General features: G+C 42.5%; 2 protein-coding genes across 2 annotated transcripts; both read left to right on the top strand.

Moving 5' to 3' along the window:
- Window positions 1-3,941: 3,941 nt before the first annotated feature.
- LOC108229899 (shaker-related potassium channel tsha2-like) lies at window positions 3,942-8,496 on the top strand. Its single transcript, XM_017405616.3, has 2 exons — window positions 3,942-6,241; window positions 8,101-8,496. The coding sequence occupies exon 1, from the start codon at window positions 4,763-4,765 to the stop codon at window positions 6,200-6,202; it is 1,440 nt and encodes a 479-aa protein (XP_017261105.1). The 5' UTR covers window positions 3,942-4,762; the 3' UTR covers window positions 6,203-6,241; window positions 8,101-8,496.
- A 1,508-nt stretch (window positions 8,497-10,004) lies between these two features.
- LOC108230167 (potassium voltage-gated channel subfamily A member 1-like) lies at window positions 10,005-18,427 on the top strand. The gene is made up of 2 exons (XM_017406160.2): window positions 10,005-10,584; window positions 11,155-18,427. The coding sequence occupies exon 2, from the start codon at window positions 11,416-11,418 to the stop codon at window positions 12,889-12,891; it is 1,476 nt and encodes a 491-aa protein (XP_017261649.1). The 5' UTR covers window positions 10,005-10,584; window positions 11,155-11,415; the 3' UTR covers window positions 12,892-18,427.
- Window positions 18,428-20,217: the final 1,790 nt, after the last annotated feature.

The raw sequence follows: 20,217 nt of genomic DNA, 5'->3' as shown, positions 1-20,217 counted from the left end.
ACCGTTTGGATCAAGACTTGTACCCGAGACTCACCTAGCTCTCCTTCTCTTGCAGACCGCTCCGGATACCGCCCACTGTATATAGTCTCACCCTGTAAATAAACTCACTTACCTTTACTTCCGTCTCCGTGTTTGGTCTTGGTTTTGCTCTTTCTGGACAAAATCCCCTGAGTTATGACAAGATCCAAAGGAAAACTTTGAAAGAACTTTATAAAACCTGAAGAACAATTGATCAAGACCATTTTTAAAAAAATACAAGAAGGTCTGGCTTCTTCAAAGAGATGTGTTGTGCTCAGGTTGTCTTTCAAGGACCTGTGCTTAAATAACATACATAATTGTTCTTATACATATTCACTCGTCAGTCATATGGGAACAGCAGATCGATACTTACACAGACACAGACTGTTAATAGATGAACTGCTGGGAGGATCCAAAAGTTGGTGAAGCAGACTGGTAATGAAATAAGACACTTCATTAATTTGAGAGACAACACAAGAACGCTGCGAAAGCAGGAACACTAAAGAGATGAGCTCACAGAAAACCCTAAAACAAGACTCCCAAAAGTAAGGCAAGGTGGATAACTCCGACTAAAGAGCAGTGAGCACAGAAAACTGAGGGAGCTAATGACTTAATGAGGAGCAGAAATCATCAGGAATCTGAGCCAGGTGGGACATGGGAGCAGAAAACATGACCAGCAGATACAAAGGAGGACAACAAAACCAAGAGTATTTACAGACTGACACACACCCGCACACACGCACACACACACAGTGCAAATCCATGACCTGGGGCTCCTTAAGAGGTGAAAGCCAAGACGAGCCTCTGACAGAAGCTGCTACTGTGATAACCTCACGTCTGTAATGAGTTAGGAAGGAAACTTACCCTGCTTATATTTAGACAAAGATAAGCTTCAAAAGATCAAATGCAACAAATTAAACTGCTAAAAAAGTATTCCTTTTACAGGAATAAAAGTCACTGTGTTCATAAAAAAATACTCTCTTAGTTCCATCAAACCATGACTGAATATCTTTATTATCAAAGTCATCTCTTTGCCTTTCTGTGACAGTCAGAGTGGTTTATCTCAACTAAAGATTGTATCTACGAATCACAATAATGATAAGTATTTATCATAAAACATAGCACCTACAATCAATATGTTTTTCTCCATGTTTTCTTTAAAGAATAATTAGAAAGTAGATGTTCTCTGGCTGTGAGTGAATACACAGTATCTTGTTTCTGAAGGGCTCTCCTGCCTGCATGGGTCGAGCCATTAATAACGATGGGAGGTTCCTCACTGTCAGCAATTGTGCCCCCTGCCAGCTTTATGGCACGTACCCCTCAGTCCTCGGCTCAGATCACGCACTCACACGTACAAAGCCTCCTATATATATTTAAACAGAACCCAACGACAACATAAAGACAGGGCACTGAGCACATACGTCATCAAAGATATACTTACATTAATACAGAGGTGGTCGTATCATTAATAAGTCCTAATTAAAGCTACTGGAAGAATCTTATATGTTTACGGCCTTTTTTTAGCTCTAAATAATGTGCAGTTTTTATGGAACCGCTAAAAGGCAATTAAAAAAAGGGTCCCCTTTTTGAAGGAAGCATAATACAAATAATTTATTTGAAGGTCTCTAAAACTGACTGAGTTGAAGACATTTTGTGTGAGCTGTGACGGCCATTTTGACTTTTAAACATAGAACTCAACTGTTAGCACCAGGATTATATGGAGGGTACAGTCAGCTACTACCACCCCAGATTTTAGCTCCACATCTCTAAAAATAACTGCGTCATCGCCATTGTTGCGTTGCCAAGTCAGCTGTGGCAGCCATTTTGAATTGGGTTGACCTCAGTAACTAATCCGTTGCAGAGGAACCTCCAGTGATTATCTTGATAAAGTTTTAATAGTCTTTGTACAGTGGTTCACGAGATATTTCACAGAGCGTCCAGTTTTAATGGGATTTAACGCAGTCTCCATTCAATCTTATGGGTGTTTTGTTGGAGGCAAAAGACATTGCCATGGTAACTCAGAATGCCAATAAAAGTACACATCAACGTGCTTTTCTAATGGGAGGAACCGATACTGTTTTTAGCACTAAATGGAGGGCCTTATTCTGAGTCATTTTTTATTTTAATTTCTGAACAAAAAGCAAACTAAATAAAATTATAATTAGAATAATTCTTTGACCACCAACATATTTCATGAAGTCGTGAGAGAAAGGACTTCTTTAATCTGCTAAAAAAAACCTGTAGTCAAAAGATTAAAAGTAAATCTTTTGAAAAACGAACGTCCCCACAAAAATATATATCTATTTTAAAAATTTTGTGTACCCCTCACCCATTTTACATCAGGAAGTCAGTTTCCTCACACAAACAAACTGATCACAGAGTCACCATCTCCTAATAAATCATAAAGGATAAGAAAAAATAGAATAATTTGGTCAGGCATAGAAAACATCATCCCATAACCCCCACCCCTGCTCTCCACCCCACACTTTTTATTTTTTTATTTTTGCCTTTAGGAGCTTCCATAAGTATCTGAGTCACGTGTCAGTTTCTGAGCTTGTTTGTTACTGTTTGTTTCCTTGGATCCGGTCTGGGCCTGACACCTCTGCCTGACTCAGGCTGACATGTGGTGCTGCCTATATGCTAACATTAGCATTAGCAGCAGGTGGCACGGAGCCCTGAATGTGATGTTTAACTTTAAGGTCCTGTGCTTTGTTCAGTCATGGAAATAATAACTCACACACACACATACACACACACAAAATCATGCTCCACAGAGATTTTGTCCATTCAAACCTGACAGCAAAAAATAACCCTGTGATTAGTTGGGATCTATCATTAATGCAAAGCATCCAGATTGGTTTTAGTTCCACTGATTAACACCCCTGTGCTATTATTGTTCTGCTCTTGTGGTGTCTGACACGCAGCTTTATGAAAGCAGTGAAAGTGCACAAAAACGGAGCTATAATTAGATTACAGAGCTGCAGAGTATGTAGGTTATTTACCGCAAAACAACTTTGAAACTTTTAGCATTCAGCCCACGGTAACAAACGAAGACTCAAACTACTAAAGACAACTTTGAACTTGTTTTGATGAGGCATCTGGACCTCCCCCCACGTTCAAAGTTTTACAACTGAGCCCTTTAAGTGCAAGTATGTTATTTTGGCTGTGGCTTCATGAAGGCGCTGTCCTCTCCCACTGCTCAGGTGTCAGTCAAGCCAGCACTTTCCACTGGCTGCGTCTGTCATGGCCCCCCATTATGAGAGGCTCTGAGATTCAGGGAAATCAGGTTATATTGGTTTCAGAACACATACACATATAAAAAGCATCAACTATGTTTACTTAAAGACCTAGCATTCCTTGAAGGATTACATATTGTCATCCCAGAGTTTAGGATCATCTTATGTTGAAAAATGACAAAAGCCGTTTTGGTTAAACCTTGAAAAAATAAACCTTTAAGGATATAATTTCATGCAATATTGCAAAATGTCACACTCGGATTATGTTTTGTGAATGACTCTAATTTTAGCTCATCAACTGTAAAACTGACTGAGATTTATCCGATTTTCCATTAACTAATTTTGATTAGCTGTGGGAGCCATCTTGTTTTAAATTGACTCCGAAAGTTAGTCAGCTGTAGATGTGCATCCAGTGATTATTTCTTGAAAGTTTCATTGAAACACGTTCAGTGGTTCATGAGATATTTTGCTAACAGACAGAGAGAGTTGACTTCAAATAGTTGATGGCAAAACTTTAAATGAAGCTCTTGTGCAATTTGTTAGGTCTCAGAATATGTGTTGGGGGTCAATCTCAGCTACTACCACACCACATTTCATGTCATTATCCATAGAATTGACCGAGTTAAAGCCAATTTTGTGCTTTTTAAGATTAGTTAGCTGCGGCGGCCATCTTGAATCAGATTGACTCCAAAGATTAATCGGTTGCAGATGTGCATCCGATGATTACCTTCTGAGAGTTTCATTAAAGTTCGCCCAGCGGTTCACGAGGTATTCTGGTAACAACACGATCACACCGGGGGACGAACATTATCCCCCGCCCTTCCCTTTCGGGCGGCGGGCGATAACAAGCCGAACCTGTTCGTCCCATTCACCTGTCGGTTTCAACGGGGTGGGCTGCGACACGCAGTCTGGAGGTTCCCTGTGAGACAAGAATAACCCCATGATTTCATGAATGAAGGACTTGCGGGAAGAGGAGCTCCATTTCTGAGTGGACCCTGGAGCTGGAAACAACTCGGGGCCCCCTTTGGATTAAACCCCCCCCAAATCTGAGGAGATGAAGGTTTTTTTGTAAAGCAGCAGAACCTTTCGGTGTAAATGCTTGTTTTGGATTTTATTGTATTGGAAACACTGAGAGGGACAGCAGCAGCAGCAGCAGTATCACCCGGTGTTCCAACATGGGGAGGGCTCTGGAGTTTAAAACGGTGTGAATATGATAGCCTCCCGGAGCCTTATGCAAGTGGAGATCTGTGCGCGCTGTAGAAAGTTGTCAGTGCAGAGGCTCTAATCTGACAAGAGGGCGGTGTAAACAAACAACAACCAAACAACTTTGGATATTGACAAGTACATCCCGCGGCTGAAGGAGGGAAACAAAAGGCGGAGGAGTGGGGGTGCGGGACGGTTTTAATTTGGAGGCGCGCATGAGAGAAAAATTCAGGAGGACGCACGGGCAAAAGGGAAAGAGGAAGAGGAGGTGAGTGACGGGTTTGCCCTCAGAGGGGGTAAAGAAGATGACCGTGGTGTCCCAGGACGGTAACGAAGAGTCTGTGGTGGTCCCCCCTTCGCTGCGAGATGCTGCCGACCTGGAACCAGCGGAGCAGGAGTGCAGCGAGAGGGTGGTGGTAAACATCTCCGGCCTGCGCTTCGAGACGCAGCTGAAGACCCTGGCCCGCTTCCCCACCACGCTCCTGGGAGACGCGCGCAAGAGGATGCGCTTCTTCGACCCCCTGAGGAACGAGTACTTCTTTGACAGGAACAGGCCGAGCTTTGACGCCATCCTCTACTACTACCAGTCGGGCGGGCGGCTCAGGAGACCCGTGAGCGTGCCCGTGGACATTTTCCTGGAGGAAATCAAGTTTTACGAGCTCGACGAAGAGGTGATAGAGACGTACAAAGAGGACGAGGGCTTGTCCAAGGAGGAGGAGCGGCCGCTGCCCTCCAACGAGTTCCAGCGCCAGCTGTGGCTCCTGTTCGAGTATCCAGAGAGCTCGGGACCCGCGCGGTCAATCGCCATCGTGTCCGTTATGGTCATCTTGATATCGATTGTTATATTCTGCTTGGAAACGTTGCCCGAGTTCCGAGAGGTCCCCCCACAGCCCGAGACGCACCCCAATGGGAGCGCGCAGAGCAAGGCGCCCAGCCCCTTCACGGACCCGTTCTTCATGGTGGAGACGCTCTGCATCGTGTGGTTCTCCTTTGAGTTCACCATGAGGTTTCTGTCCTGTCCCAGCAAAGCAGCTTTCTTTAAAAACATAATGAACCTAATAGACGTCGTGGCCATTGCGCCCTACTTCATCACCCTGGGCCTCGATCTGGCGGAGCATCAGGGCAGCAGCCAACAGGCCGCCTCCCTGGCCATCCTGAGGGTCATCCGTCTGGTGCGCGTCTTCAGGATTTTTAAACTCTCCAGACACTCCAAGGGCCTGCAGATCCTGGGTCAGACCCTCCACGCCAGCCTCAGGGAGCTGGGGCTGCTCATATTCTTCCTGCTCATCGGAGTTATTTTATTCTCCAGCTCGGTTTTTTTCGCTGAGGTGGAGGATCCCAAAACCGTGTTCTCCAGCATCCCTGACGCGTTTTGGTGGGCCGTGGTGACCATGACCACCGTGGGCTACGGAGACATGTACCCCTCCACCATTGGGGGGAAATTCGTCGGATCCCTGTGCGCCATCGCCGGAGTGCTGACCATCGCTCTACCTGTCCCGGTGATCGTGTCGAATTTCAACTATTTCTACCACCGAGAGAACGAAGAGGAGGAAAATGTCCAGTACATCCACGTGACGTGTGGACAGCCGGAGCAGCTGCCCTCTTTGGGGGAAAGTGACTCCATGAAGAGCAACCAGTCGCTCTCCAAAACCGAGTCCTACCAGGGGAGCGACGATCTGGAGGTTCTGACACATCCAAACGTCAGCCAGCCAGAGACATACACAGGGAAACTGACAGATGTGTAAAAGAGGAAGATTTCATTGTTAATATTATATTTATTATTGGTGAGTTGTGTTGGAGTGGAGTTCAGGCTGGTGTTTTACGCACGCTTGTTTTACGCACACCTTTATAAAAAAAACAGCCAGAAGGTTAATTAAATCTACGTTTTTCAATCTTAATTGAAGGATATAAAGACATTCCACTTTACTGTTGGAGCTTCTTATTGCCCCCCTACCACACACGTACACACACATTCGGTCTTGTCTTTTATTAGAACCACATGACATCATAGTAGCGCGTATAAATAGTGCACCAGAGCGCATGTCATGTCCACGCGTTTGAGCTTTTTGGGTGTCATTTTACGGTGTTGGATGTCAGGCATGTCATTTTAAGGCGTTGACTGACCTACGAAATGGTTAGGTTAGGGGTTAAGAGTAGGGGCCCTACCTTGAGGAGACTGCTAATGCGCGTAAAAATGATCCAAAAAGAACAAAAAAAACCAAACAATAATAATCAGGGAGTCGTGCTTGGTGGTGGTAGGGCGAAGAAGGACGCATGTGGAATAAATTTGGGTGCTTGAAATGGAATTATTTAAAAACTAAAATTCTAATAACAAAAGTTAAATGCTGTATTTTAATTTATTTTTTGATAAAGTGCGAGAGGAAAGTTCAGCCACGCATCCAGAACGCAACAAGCTACAAGACATTATTGTGTCTTAACAGAGCTCAGGTTTGCAGATGTTTGTGCGCAATTGCTGGAGCGTGTTTGCTCCTGCGAACTACAACAGGTTGGATTTGAGCAGAATGTACACTCAGAACGATGTAGTTAAACCCATACAAGTAAATAAAGGAGTTCCTCTTATGATCAAGTACCTCAACAAGTCTAAAGACAACTTTATTCACGACACAGGAAGTGTCTCAGACAGCTTGTAAATCAGATAACCAGAGCTGAAATAAAACATGTAACCCAAGCGCCACTGTGTGGATGATTGACATCCATGCAAAAAAAAAAAAAACTTTCATTTTTTTTGCGCTGTTTGACACGCAATCAGCCAAGCTCGCGCTCATCAAAGAAGGTGGCGGACAATAATGTTTCTCTCCGTGTGTTTTAGATCCAACCCGATTCAATAAGCCTACAACAAGCGGCTGACTTTCAAAAACCCCAAATTGGCTAAAACTCTTTCATTTTTACAGATACTCAGCTAAACCTTGGTGTGATAGTAGCTGAGACTGACCCCCATCTTGTACTCTGAGTGCTAACAAATTGCAGAAGATCTCCATTAACTGGAGCAAACTCTGCCAGTCTGTTAGCAAAATGTCTCATGAATCACTTGAAGGATTTTCTGAAACTTTCAGGAAATAATCAGTGGATGCACATATACAACTGATTAACCTTCGTAGAAAACTGAAATTAAGATGGCCACCACAGCCAAATAACCTTAAAAGACACAAAGACGTGCTGTAATTTAGTCAGTTTTAAAGATGTTGTGTTAAAATTTTGTGTTTGTAGACAGGGGTCATTCACAACACACCTTGCAAGTGCTTCTCATTACGCCTGACCTTTGCTTAAACTAAAACTTTTGGGAGTCAGTGCTGCTTGTCTGTTAGCAAAATATCTCATGAACCACTGGATATAATTTAATAAAATGTCCAGAAACTAATCATATTTATATCTACAACTGATTAACTTTTGGAGACAATTCACTATAAAATGGCCACCACCGCTAACCTATTTTAGCTAACCTAAAAGTGTCTAATCCAGTCAGTTTTACAGATATGGAGCTGAAATTTGATGTGGTAGTAGCTGAGAGTCATTCACAACACAAACTCTGAGTGTGACATTGCATGAGATCACTCATAATTTCATTTTCCAGCTTTGATCTCTTCCACTCTCTGATGGGTTTTGTTTTTCTGCTTACTTGCAGGAGGCAGACGATCAGCTGAGGTTTTGGTTCATCTGGAGTTCTCTTCTTCTCCAAAAAAGAAAGAAAAAGAAAACACATATATACATATGATGGATTATTTTTGTAATGGATTTTTTTTTTGTTTTGCAATGTTGGAACACAACAGATCATCAACACTCTTGAGCAGCTTTTGTAAATGCATTTGTATAAAAAGCCTGATGTATATATCTGTATATATTGTATTTTTGTAATTTTCAGCATTTTTCATCTCATGCTCTTATTGCAAACCTGCCTTTTTTTTTCTTGTTACAAATGTTCAGAATGTTTTGCTGTCTGCTGAAAACAAAAAGAACATCTTAATGTGCATGACCTGCAGTAACTGTAATATAAAATGTAATAAATTATCTATTTTTCTAATTTATACATTAACGTGAGTTTAATAGAATCCATTTTATATAAAAATGAATTATAAATGATTAAAAAAACATTTGATGATTTTGGACTCACAAGACATTTTCTAAAACTCAGTGAAATTCTCTCTCATAACGAACTCTGACAGTGATCGATGTGGAAAGGCTTAGAAGCAACAAAAAACTATGAAATTATTGAAATATGTTTGTCATAAATAAGCAAATTAGAAAAAAATCTGATGAGTGGCTTTTTGAGCTGAAGGTGTGTTTTTAAGTGTGGCCTCTGCCAGCTTTCTGCTTCTTTTAGCTTCAACAACTCAGTTTTAAGTTCTTCAGCAGATTTCAGCAAAGTCATTCAGCTCTCAGTGTTCACACTGCATCCTCCCAGGAAATACTATTTTTCACCTATTGTGCTTGTTTTGTTTGGGAGTTTGAGGTTTTCTCATATGAAGACACTATTTGCGCTATCCGTGGTGCTGAAAGCAAGTTTTTAGTGTTCTGAAAAGTTAAATTAAATGAAATAGTCTCTTATTGCTTGACTTCAGGGGCCAAATATAACAGTGTCTTCAGGCTTAGCAGTTTTTCTTATTGCCACGAAAGGTGGGTTGCATGTTGTTAGTTTGTCTGTCTGTTAGCAAAATATCTCATGACACCACAGGATTGATTTTGGTTAAACTCCCAGGATGTAATCATTGGATGAAAATCTATAACTAATTAACTTTAAAGGCCAGCCCTATACAAGATGGCCGCCTTAGCTATTTGACCTTAGCAAGCACAAAAATGGCTACAATTCAGTCAGTTTTACAGATATTATGCTAACATTTGGCGTGGTTGTAGCTGAGAGTAATACCCAACACATACTATGAGTGCTAACACATTTTGTGAGAAACTTTGGCGTTAACTGTTGGAGTTAACCCTGTTTGTTTGTTAGCAAATTATCTCACAAACCACTGGATGGACTTTGATTATACTCTCATAAAGTAATCACTGGATGTGCCTCTAGAGCTGATTAACATTTAGAGGCAGTCCCGTTCAAGATGGCTGTCACAGCTAACTAACCTTAACAAACACAAAAATGTTTGCAACTTAGTCATTTTTACAGATTTCGAGCTCAGATTTGGTGTGGTAGTAGCTAAAGGCAATCCTCAACACATACGTAACACATAACACGCAAGAGCTTTGTTGAAAACTTTGGCATGCCAGGCGGCGGGCGATATGCATCCCATCATTGCCATCAGTCAGCACCACTGAGGGCTCTTGTGATGTTTGGGTGTAATTCTGCCACAGCCTCAAACCTTCATGTGAAAGACTGAAAATGTGCAAAGATGGCATTTGTTTGCTTCAGACTGGAGGATTTGTCTGTCTTTGCAGTCTGATTGCGCCAGTGCTGGCACACTCTTGTTTTGTGGTGTATGAAGAAGTTCTGCTCCTCCAGTCGAGCCGCTCTGCATTGCGTCGAAACCCTCCCCCCCTCCTCCTCCTCCTCCTCCTCCTCCTCCTGCTGCCCTCCCTCTCCTCTCCTCCGCCGTGCTCGCATGTTAAATGCACATCAAGACATGCTTGTTGAGAAACCCTTCGATGGCGCGCCTGTGTGTTTCCTCAGACGTCGTTTTTTGATTTTGTTTTTGTTATTAGAAGAATTTTTTTTTTTAAATCGTGTTCGCCGTCCTGCGCTGGAGCACCTTCTGCCCGTCATCCGGTCTCGTGGCAAAACAAGCAGCAGATTTCTGCTGATGCAGTGATGTCTGGAAATGCCAAGGGCTCGCTTATTGCCCCTTAATGTATTTCCCCCCCGCGAGCTGCAGCGCCAGTCTCTCCTGCGGAAGACTTTCAGCTCTCCTCACCACCGTGCCGGAGCGAAAGCCACTTTTGCAGCTTAACGATCGCATCTTTTTTCCCCATCCCAGGATCTCTTTTTTCGCCTTATTTTCAATCAGGTTAATGAGCAAGCTAAGGTTTTAGGCTCTTTTTTTGTTCCTGTTGTTTTTTAGTAGGTGCCACCTAAAGTTCCCACCTGACACCCACCGGCTTCCTGCTGTTGGATGATTTTACTCGAGGCTAAGACGCATTCGAGACCTCCAGAGACCAAACAAAGGTAAACTGCTGACTTCCACAAAAGTTGTCTGTCAGGTGATTTTAGTGTCACGGAGAGCTTTGTGTACTCATGCTTCTGCTGTAGTGCTTTCTTCTTGCCTTTATCCATTCAGAAACGGCCACTGTGGGCTTAAATGCATGCAGAAAGCAAGAGTTCCTACAGTGTGTGAGTGAAACGCTATGCATCACATTGCAACTCAGTCTGGCGTGAGAGGATAAATCACAGCCGTGCTCTTTGGAGACAAAGAGTCCCAAAGTTTGTAAGAGACACTGAGCCAACGTTGCTGCAGAAATTCGACACGAATGAAGAAAATGCCCGAGTTATGGGTTCAAAACACCAGTGATGGTTCCAACCAACTCACCAGTGAATGTTTGTACTATAAAACAAATGATTATAACCTCTTCTGGATCGCTGCGGTAATTGCAGCCTCATAGACGTGGAGGAATAAATAAATAAATGAACTGCAGAAGAAATGCTGAGCCAGCAAATATCTTGGCTGTTTGATTCCATTATCCCTCCCTCCTCCTCCCCCCACCCCCCTGCTTCCCTCCCTCTTTCTTTGGTTGACAGAAGCAGCAGTAGCAACTGCTGCACATGCACTGGAGAGCAGCAATGGTCAAGTCAGCGAGAGCCGCAGTGGAGCCGCACTGAGGCAAAGCAGCCAACCACCCCCCCTCGCGACTGGGGACGCCTCCAACAATCTAAGGGGTGTGGGAAGCTGAGGAGTGGAAAATTTTCTCCCAACCCTGAATGCCCGGTCAGTCCGACTAACCAACACCCCTGCACAGTTCCCACTCCTCCTCTTCTCTCGCCACCTCCTCCACCCCCAAAATGACAGTAGTAGCGGGGGACAACATGGATGAGACCTCGGCCGTTCCGGGACACCCTCAGGACGCCTACCCCCCGGACCACAATGACCACGAGTGCTGCGAGAGGGTGGTCATCAACATAGCCGGCCTTCGGTTTGAGACACAGTTAAAAACTCTCTCCCAGTTCCCGGAGACGTTGCTAGGCAACCCCAAAAAGAGGATGCGGTATTTTGACCCCCTGAGAAATGAGTACTTCTTTGACAGAAACCGCCCGAGCTTCGATGCCATCCTGTACTACTATCAGTCCGGGGGGCGACTAAGAAGGCCAGTGAATGTTCCCCTGGATATGTTTTCAGAAGAAATCAAATTTTACGAGCTGGGAGTAGACGCCATGGAGAGGTTCCGTGAGGACGAGGGTTTCATCAGAGAGGAGGAGCGTCCTTTGCCTGAGAAGGAGTTCCAGCGTCAGATCTGGCTCCTCTTTGAGCACCCTGAAAGCTCGGGCCCCGCCAGAGGGATCGCCATCGTGTCTGTGATGGTCATCCTGATTTCAATAGTCATATTTTGTCTGGAGACTTTACCACAGCTGAAAGAGGACCCGATGGGTCGATTTGAGAGATCTGGGAACATTACTATTTATTATAAACCAAATATCCTCACTGACCCCTTCTTTGTCATTGAGACTCTTTGTATAATCTGGTTCTCCTTTGAGTTGATAGTACGCTTTCTGGCGTGCCCAAGCAAACCGGCCTTCTTCAAGAACATGATGAACACGATCGACATCGTGGCTATCATCCCCTATTTCATCACACTCGGCACCGAGCTGGCAGAAGACCCAGATAATGAGGGGGTGGGGGAGCAAGCGACATCTCTGGCCATCCTCAGGGTGATCCGTCTGGTCAGGGTGTTTCGGATCTTCAAGTTGTCACGACACTCCAAGGGACTTCAGATTCTGGGGCAGACCCTGAAGGCCAGCATGCGAGAGCTGGGATTGCTGATCTTCTTTCTGTTCATCGGAGTCATCTTGTTTTCCAGCGCCGTCTTCTTTGCCGAAGCGGAGGAGCAAGGCTCCCAGTTTGGCAGCATCCCGGATGCATTCTGGTGGGCTGTTGTATCCATGACAACTGTGGGTTATGGGGACATGGTCCCGGTCACTATCGGGGGCAAGATCGTAGGATCTCTGTGTGCGATCGCTGGAGTCTTAACAATTGCACTCCCAGTGCCTGTCATTGTGTCCAACTTCAACTACTTCTACCACAGAGAGACCGAGGGAGAGGAGCAGGCCCAGCTGCTCAATGTCAGCAACCCCAACATCCCCTCTGAAACCAACTCCAGCCGCCGTAGCTCATCAACCGTCAGCAAGTCAGAGTACATGGAGATTGATGGGGATATCAACAATAGCATCGACAACTTTAGGGAGGCAAACCTTAGAACTGGCAATTGCACTATAGCCAACCAAAACTGTGTTAATAAAAGCAAGCTGCTTACAGATGTTTAGACATCATATAGGTAATTTAGGCTCTCTATGGTACTGTCACATGTGAGGTAGACCACGAGTTAGAAATGCTTCATTTACCTCCTTCCCAGAGAGCACTCTATGCATTAGGCCTACAAACATGCTCAGCCATAAGGAAAGAAAGTCAAGAAAACAAAGCTTTTAAAGTATTACCCATGTAGATAGAATATCTAATTTTACTGATCCTACAACTATATAGTTAAGTCAAAAAGAAAACATTGATTATTACATGTATACATGGCTCCTTAGAGGATGCAGAGCACATCCTGTCTTATGAGACATTGGCGTAACAAATTCAAACCTTATGCATGGAGTTCAGATACCATTTCAGCAAATTGCACAATGCACCAGAAATGACTGCAGATATTCAAGCCTCTGAGCCAAGAGGTAACCCGCCAAGAAGTTAGATGACCCCCCCTCCCTTAATTCCCCCTAGTCCCCCAGCCCCACAATCTCCTCTCCTCTCCCGGCAAAGGATCTGCTACTCAGCAAAGCACCTTATAGCAGGAAGACTGACCTCCCTCTCGTTTGGATGTACACAGATGGCGATCCGCTTGCTTCACGGACATCTGCAATGCTGCTGTTTTGCGGCAGCTGCTGTAATCGTGTTATCACCAAGTGATTCAATGCCATGCCCTTTATAGATGCAACACAGCACAATGATAAAAGTAAGCTTTCCACGAGCATGATCTAGAGACTTTCCATGTCGATTATCAGCGTGCATGAGACATATGTCACAAAGTGGGAAAGGATGTTCATTTCCCCACTTCTCATATGTTGTCATACCTGAGTGCACTGGATGAGTTCTTATTTTTATTTTTTATTTTTTTCTTTGAATTGCTAATCATTTAGAAGTATAGAAACTGAATGTTAAATCTTTAAGAGAACAGTACATAAATGAGATCATAGCATGAAAAAAGTAACCTGCATTATGGCTTATCGACCTAGGCACTTTTGTATCCTCGTATATTTAATGCATGATGTGAGTATACAGCTCGTTGCAGTTCATGCATTCTGCAGTGCCCTATTGTCAGGGAAACTGTGGAAGTCAAAAATTGGGGTGTTTCTGAATTATGAGCAAATAAACCCACAATGAGGATGCAGAGTTTCCAATTTAACAGTAGACAAAAGAATTGACTAAATATTATTCTTATTATTACAATCAAAAATGCATATAGTCATAATAAGCACCAGTTACAGTAATAATGCAGTGCATGGACCTTGTTTGAACAAGAAAAGTTCACATGTTTTTAGTCACGCTTCCATCTCCACCACTAATTTTAGTACAAACAGATTTCAAAACGCACCGAAAAGGCTCGATACCAAACTTCATCTCACATTTCAGAGCGTTATTCTGATATTAGTTGCCAGTGCCTTTATCCCTTCCACCAACAGGACCGGTGAAAGTGCCTCAGTGGTTTTTGTGTGTGATTGAGCTTTGGTGTCGAAACGGCTGCTGGTTGAGATGTTAGACGAGTAAGGTTCAAACAGCAGGGGACAGCGGTCGAAAAAGCAGAAGATACAGATGCCGTCATGCACAACTTAGTTTTCATGCTGATATGCACTTAAATACGCCATTAAGCAGCGACGCATTGTACTCTCGGCATGTTTACTATACTAATCCAAAAGGGAATGTTGGATTTTTGCTCATGCCTCCATTTTTCTTTGTGCACCATGCATCCTTTCAGGGTCTCTACCTCAGTGAGGTCATTGCAAACTTGCTACAGAGCTGCAACCTTTCAGTGCAGGGCTTCCTATATACCTATACACGAACATAGATGTATATAATGCAAACCTTAAGTGTAAACTGCAGCGATGCAATATTGAATGTGACAGTCCCAAAGCCTTTACACAAGCACTTACATATAGGGCAAGTAGGGTACCACAATTATGCCCCAACCCCCCTTTTTTCCCCCACTTAAAGCTGCGCACAATCAGGCCATTCATTTGTGAAGCGTTTGTAGAAATGGCATGACACCCCCTCCCCTTCCCTCCCCTGGATTGTTTTAGAAAACGAGCATAATCATTAAAGCGGTCATATTGCAGTTATTGGGCATTACAGCGCACATCCAAATGCAGTCCATTTTGATTTTATTTTTTGTTGGTTTTGTTTTGCGGTGTTTGCTAATTTTTCATGCATGTTTTTATTTTTAGACATGTCAACTGCAGGTAGATTGGGACAAAATGTTACTTGAAAATCTCCAGCTACTGTACACCAATCTACTATCAGTTCTGAGAGAACTTCATCTATATAAGAGTAAAACTCTGAGCTGTACTGTGTGCTTTTCTCCCCCCTCCTTTCTTTGAAATCTAACTCTCCTGACAAGATTTTAGAAAAAAAACCCTCCACTGCAGAGCTACTCGAATGTCAGAGCTGTTTCTGTTGGTGCAATGGCCGTCCTTTGTGGTGCTAGTACACGACTACCACTATTGTCTTCCTACAAGAGCAAATGAAGCAGAAACAAGCCTTCATTAATTGTTCAAAAATGGATTGTTCATTCAATTATTATTTTTTCTTTGAATTTCTCATGTGATTGATGGTTGGAGTTTAAAGAGCTGATTGTCACTTTGTTTGATCTTTGTACTGTACTTTTGAAGAGTATCATCCTCAGGCAAATAACTTATCACAAGAAAAAAAAAAGAGGCGATTCAATTTATCTTGGCTTTTTTGTACATTAGGACAACTAAGATATCTAAAAGCACGTACTATAATAACTTATATAGGACAATACAATAGCCTCAAATACAGCTATCAAGAAACTGTTTGCTATGATAACATAATAATAACAGAAATGAGTAGAATTTGATACAAACAATTCAAAGTAAAGTGAAGAAACTGCAAATGATACCCTCATATTAGCAGTGAGGGCAAGAACAGATGGTGCTATGCATTGAATGACCCCAAAAATGACCATTTTCAACAGCAATAGAAAGATATATAACCTGTTTATGAGATTTTTATTGTTGTTGTTGCTGCTGTATAATGTGAAAAACTTACCTACTTTGACAAAGACAATAGAGTTATTTGACAGGAACTCACAATAGCTCTGATTGTTTGTTCTGGTAATGGAAGCAGGGTCAGGTCTTATAGGCAGACATTTTATTTAGGCCCCCTTCACATTGGATTAGGACCCCACGACGCTCTCCACCCCCTACGTGACCTATCAGAACTTGACTGGATCGGAGCCAGCCTCCTTCAGCGTGAAGGCAATCATGATGCTGCTATGTCTTTAGCTCTTGATTTACTATTTATTACAAGTTATTTATCCATTCATCCAGAGTTTAAAACAGTTTAATCACCAAATAGCATGTTCCTGCGACGGTCCTACCACATACACCCACGAATGCACCACATCGCTGGCCCCATCTTGGCGTGACTCTCTCGAGCCGCGTCAGATCACAACACGCTAACACGGCGCTACCGCTACTGGTATCACATCTGCACAAGGTTGTTTCCACAACCTTGTCACGATCAGTGGAGTTTTCCTACATGTACGGGAGGTTTTGGAAGCTCCACCATCAGTTTCACCTCGCTGTGGAGAAGGAAATACCATTCACGAGCATGAGAGGATGCAGGTGAAGGGGTTTCCTGTGCAGAACCCCGACCACATTCACCTGTTGTCCTTCCTCGTCCAACAAAACTGACCGTGATGAGGACAGGGCATGAGGCCAGTGTGGCCAGTCCTGCTTCCACGGTGCGGGCATCATGTCATGGATATATATAGCTTTCTTTATGGAAATGCTGCTACTTTCACACTTCACCTAAAATATGATGTGTGGCCACCATGTTAATAAAACCAAAACCTTGCTACAAAAGTTTTGTGTGTGCTCAAAACCCCCCCGTGACCCATCATGACCTGTCACATGTAATACTCGCCTGAAGACCTCGACAAGACCCAGCGAAGACTATGCACGTTCTGGCTGATTTTTTACATCGTAGATCAGGTCTTTATCCAGAGTGAAGGGGGCTTTAAGGGAAACAAATAGAGGCTTTTTAAAAAAAACAGTTTCTGGTTGGAACCAAAGCTTACAAATGGCTTGATCAAACCTACAACAAAGTAGTTCACTTGGAGGAAGATTTATCTTCAGTTTATGGTTTAGAAAGACAATTACCAATGTTTAAATGGTTTTACGTATTGATTTGTTTGGCTCACTGTCAGGTTGTTATGCTTCTGCAAAAAAAAGTGCTAAAAGAGCTAAAAATGGCAACAAATTAATAATATTCTAAAGTGTCACAAGAACAAAATGCTGTTTTATCTACAAGCTAGACAAAAGTAACCACTATATTCTGCAATTATGTAACATGTTTGTTGTGCAATCTTCTTTTTCTCTGTTTTTATTTTGTTTGTTTATGGTGACACTGTAACAAACAAGCCTTATACTGGAATATGAAAACAATAAGTTCCTCCTGTAAGCCATGAAAAATAAACCCACTGTATGATGACCGCTAGATGATATGGACTATTAAAAAAAAAAAAAAGAAAAAATGTAGTTTATGTTTTTGGTTTAAAAAAAAAATGGAACAAAATATATGATTCATTCCTGTTCACACATTTTTCTTTCAATTTTCATCAGACTTTCCTGCTGAACATTCTGCTATAATCTACAGAAACCTACTGATTGCAAAAATAAAAACTGCATGGGCGATGGAAGACTGCATGAGCTTTATTTTTCCAGCTGCGGATCAACTAATCACACAGTTGCATCGTATTGAACAGAAACCCTTTGCTCTCATCTGCACCGAGGCTTCCTGTAAAGCTCTGTCGTGAACGTGGTTGTGAAAAGCGTCCTTTGCTGGATTTTTAAGCACCTTAGCGCTGGCTGCATCACCGGGACGACGCTGGGGGTCCGAGCCGTGCTCGAACTGTCTCCGTGGGGTGTTCAGGTTGTGCTTGCTAGACTCTGAATGTGAGCAAGGACAACAAGGGCTAGTTTCTTAGACTCTCCTCTAGGACTCAGAAGCTCTATAAAGAGACACTGCAGTGATGCTGGTTTATGGGAAACATGTCCATCATGTCTAAAACAGGACCATATTACAATCCTCTGCACAGAACTCAAGGCATTCTGGGTTTAAAAAAAAAGTCTTGATGCTGGACTGCTTTTTTTGCCTGCTGTGGAAGAATGGGATTGAATCTTAGGATGTCGTGTACCTTGATTGAAATGTTCTTGTTTGTTTTTAGAAGTCTGATGGCGACAAATTTGTATTTTCCGTCAGGAATGCACATTTACCTGCTGTTCTGAGGAAGCTGGGCCTTTTTTTTTGAGCGCAGCACTGAAGGACTGATGAAGTCTTCTGCTCCTCGTTTCATCCACAAAGCGAACCAAACTCTGTTATCTAATCCAGCTGTCATTGTCATGTTGTGTTGACCAAGGATTGTGCTACAATGTGTTCAGTTTGTCAGATGATGACAAAGGCATGGTCTGTGATCTATGCGAGGGTTATTTGTTTGTTTATTTCTTTTTTCTTACATCACTTATAAATTCATCATACATTACCTTCAATAAATTTTTAAGGATCTGCTTGTGTTTGCTCATTTCAGCTCAAGGTTGGTTGGAGGGTTAATCTCACCTACAGACTTGCACAAACTCATACAAGATAGTGTAAAAGTTTTGATCTACTCCTCATTTCCTTATACTTTGCCTCTAAGAAGCCAGTCATTCTTGGAATCTTATAATGTGGCCTTGATGAACAGTTATTTAGGCTTTCTGAAGGTCGATGTTTCAATGTTTTTATTTGGATTTTGGCTGCTTTTTTACTCACTTTCAGTCCAGTTTTTGTACCTGATCACGACAACAGCGTGAGAAGACAAGTGGGGCATAATAAAAACTTTCTATAGCAACTGAACAGCGCCTGAAAGCACTTTAAGAAACAGGAAAAATATCCACCTAATCCTGATTCAACCTTAGAGATATCCATCATCCTTCATCTGCTGTATGTCAAGTTTTTAGCTAATAGCTCCTTGGGAATCACCTTGTTGTTGTTAAAATGCTATTTTATGTGCCAAGTTGTGTTATCTTTGGTATTTTTCGAAATTCAGCAGAATAAATTGGAACAAATGGTGTGGTTGCTGATGAAAAAATGCATGAAGATCAAATTTAAAATGCCATATTTCCTGGTTCGTTCTTTGAGTTTAAATTCTTTTTTATGTCTGAATGATTCATAGGTCAGAGTTAAGTGATTTAACAGACAAAAAAACAATACATTTCTCCGAAAATGTTCAGGTAGTGGGCAAAAACGAGCAGCAACGCAGCCAAAGATTGAAGTAAAATTTTCAGAAAACCTAAAGAAAATACAACTTTTAGGACAGTCTGCTTCCTTGGTAGCAAAATATAAAGATCTGAGGAATGACTCAAGACCTGGATGAATACACATCACCCTTACTATGTGGCACTAACAGCAGAAATATGCTGCAGCGTTGCAGGTTTCAGTCTACCACAGTACTGTTTCATCGGAGCCATTAGCTGTAAATGATGAGACTAATAGGTCACTAATCCTCCTGTCCCAGGAGGGGATCACTTACCCCTGTCACCACTTGCAAGTTGTTTCACACCTCAAAGGTGTGAAAAGCTGCTTTCCCTCACAGCTGACACTGATCTGCAGAGTGAAGAGGTATACAAGGTGCATATATGCAATGATTGCAATCTTTTTTATTATTAATGCCTTTTAATTATTAAAAAATTACTGAATATATACTGCCTATAAGATATCTTAAATATACAATCCTATTTGCAGTGGCACATTTCACCTCTCTAGAGATACTTTTAGCACACTTTGGTTTCAGGTGCAGCAGTAATAATTAGGATTTTCTCCTTTCTTATGGTACATTCAGTTCCTCCTGTAACAGAGAGGCAGCCCTGCAGCAGGACAGGACTTCCTCCAAGCTTTACTGCAGCTCATATTTTCTCTTGTTTTACTGACTTTACTTCATCATTTACAAACAGCCTGATGAAATATGTTCTCTTTAACCTTCATTCTTGCAGCCACGGTTGGTTTCATGTTCTGCTTACGAAACTAGCTGAACTCCAGGTGGCTCGAAGCTCTTTAAAGAGGCTTCATGTTAATACATTTTTACAAAACTAAAAAATCCCACTAACAATTAATTGAACAGAGGATGTGAAGATCTTCTCCGTAGTCTTAAATGCTTATTCTGAAGAAAGTATTTCTGAAGTTAGGCACTTCTCTTGCCTTCGCCACAGTGAGAACAAAAACAGGACATTATTCACCCCCTTCACAGTAAAACGATGATTCAGGTCAGGTGAACATCACAAATGAAGGCCAGGTGAGTCCGATTTGTTGTCTTTTTTAAA

The sequence above is a fragment of the Kryptolebias marmoratus genome, linkage group LG11 (genome assembly GCF_001649575.2).
Source record: "Kryptolebias marmoratus isolate JLee-2015 linkage group LG11, ASM164957v2, whole genome shotgun sequence".
Lineage (NCBI taxonomy): Eukaryota > Metazoa > Chordata > Actinopteri > Cyprinodontiformes > Rivulidae > Kryptolebias > Kryptolebias marmoratus.
The sequence above is the reverse complement of the archived record's forward strand: the minus strand, read 5'-3'. Positions and strand labels throughout refer to the sequence as shown.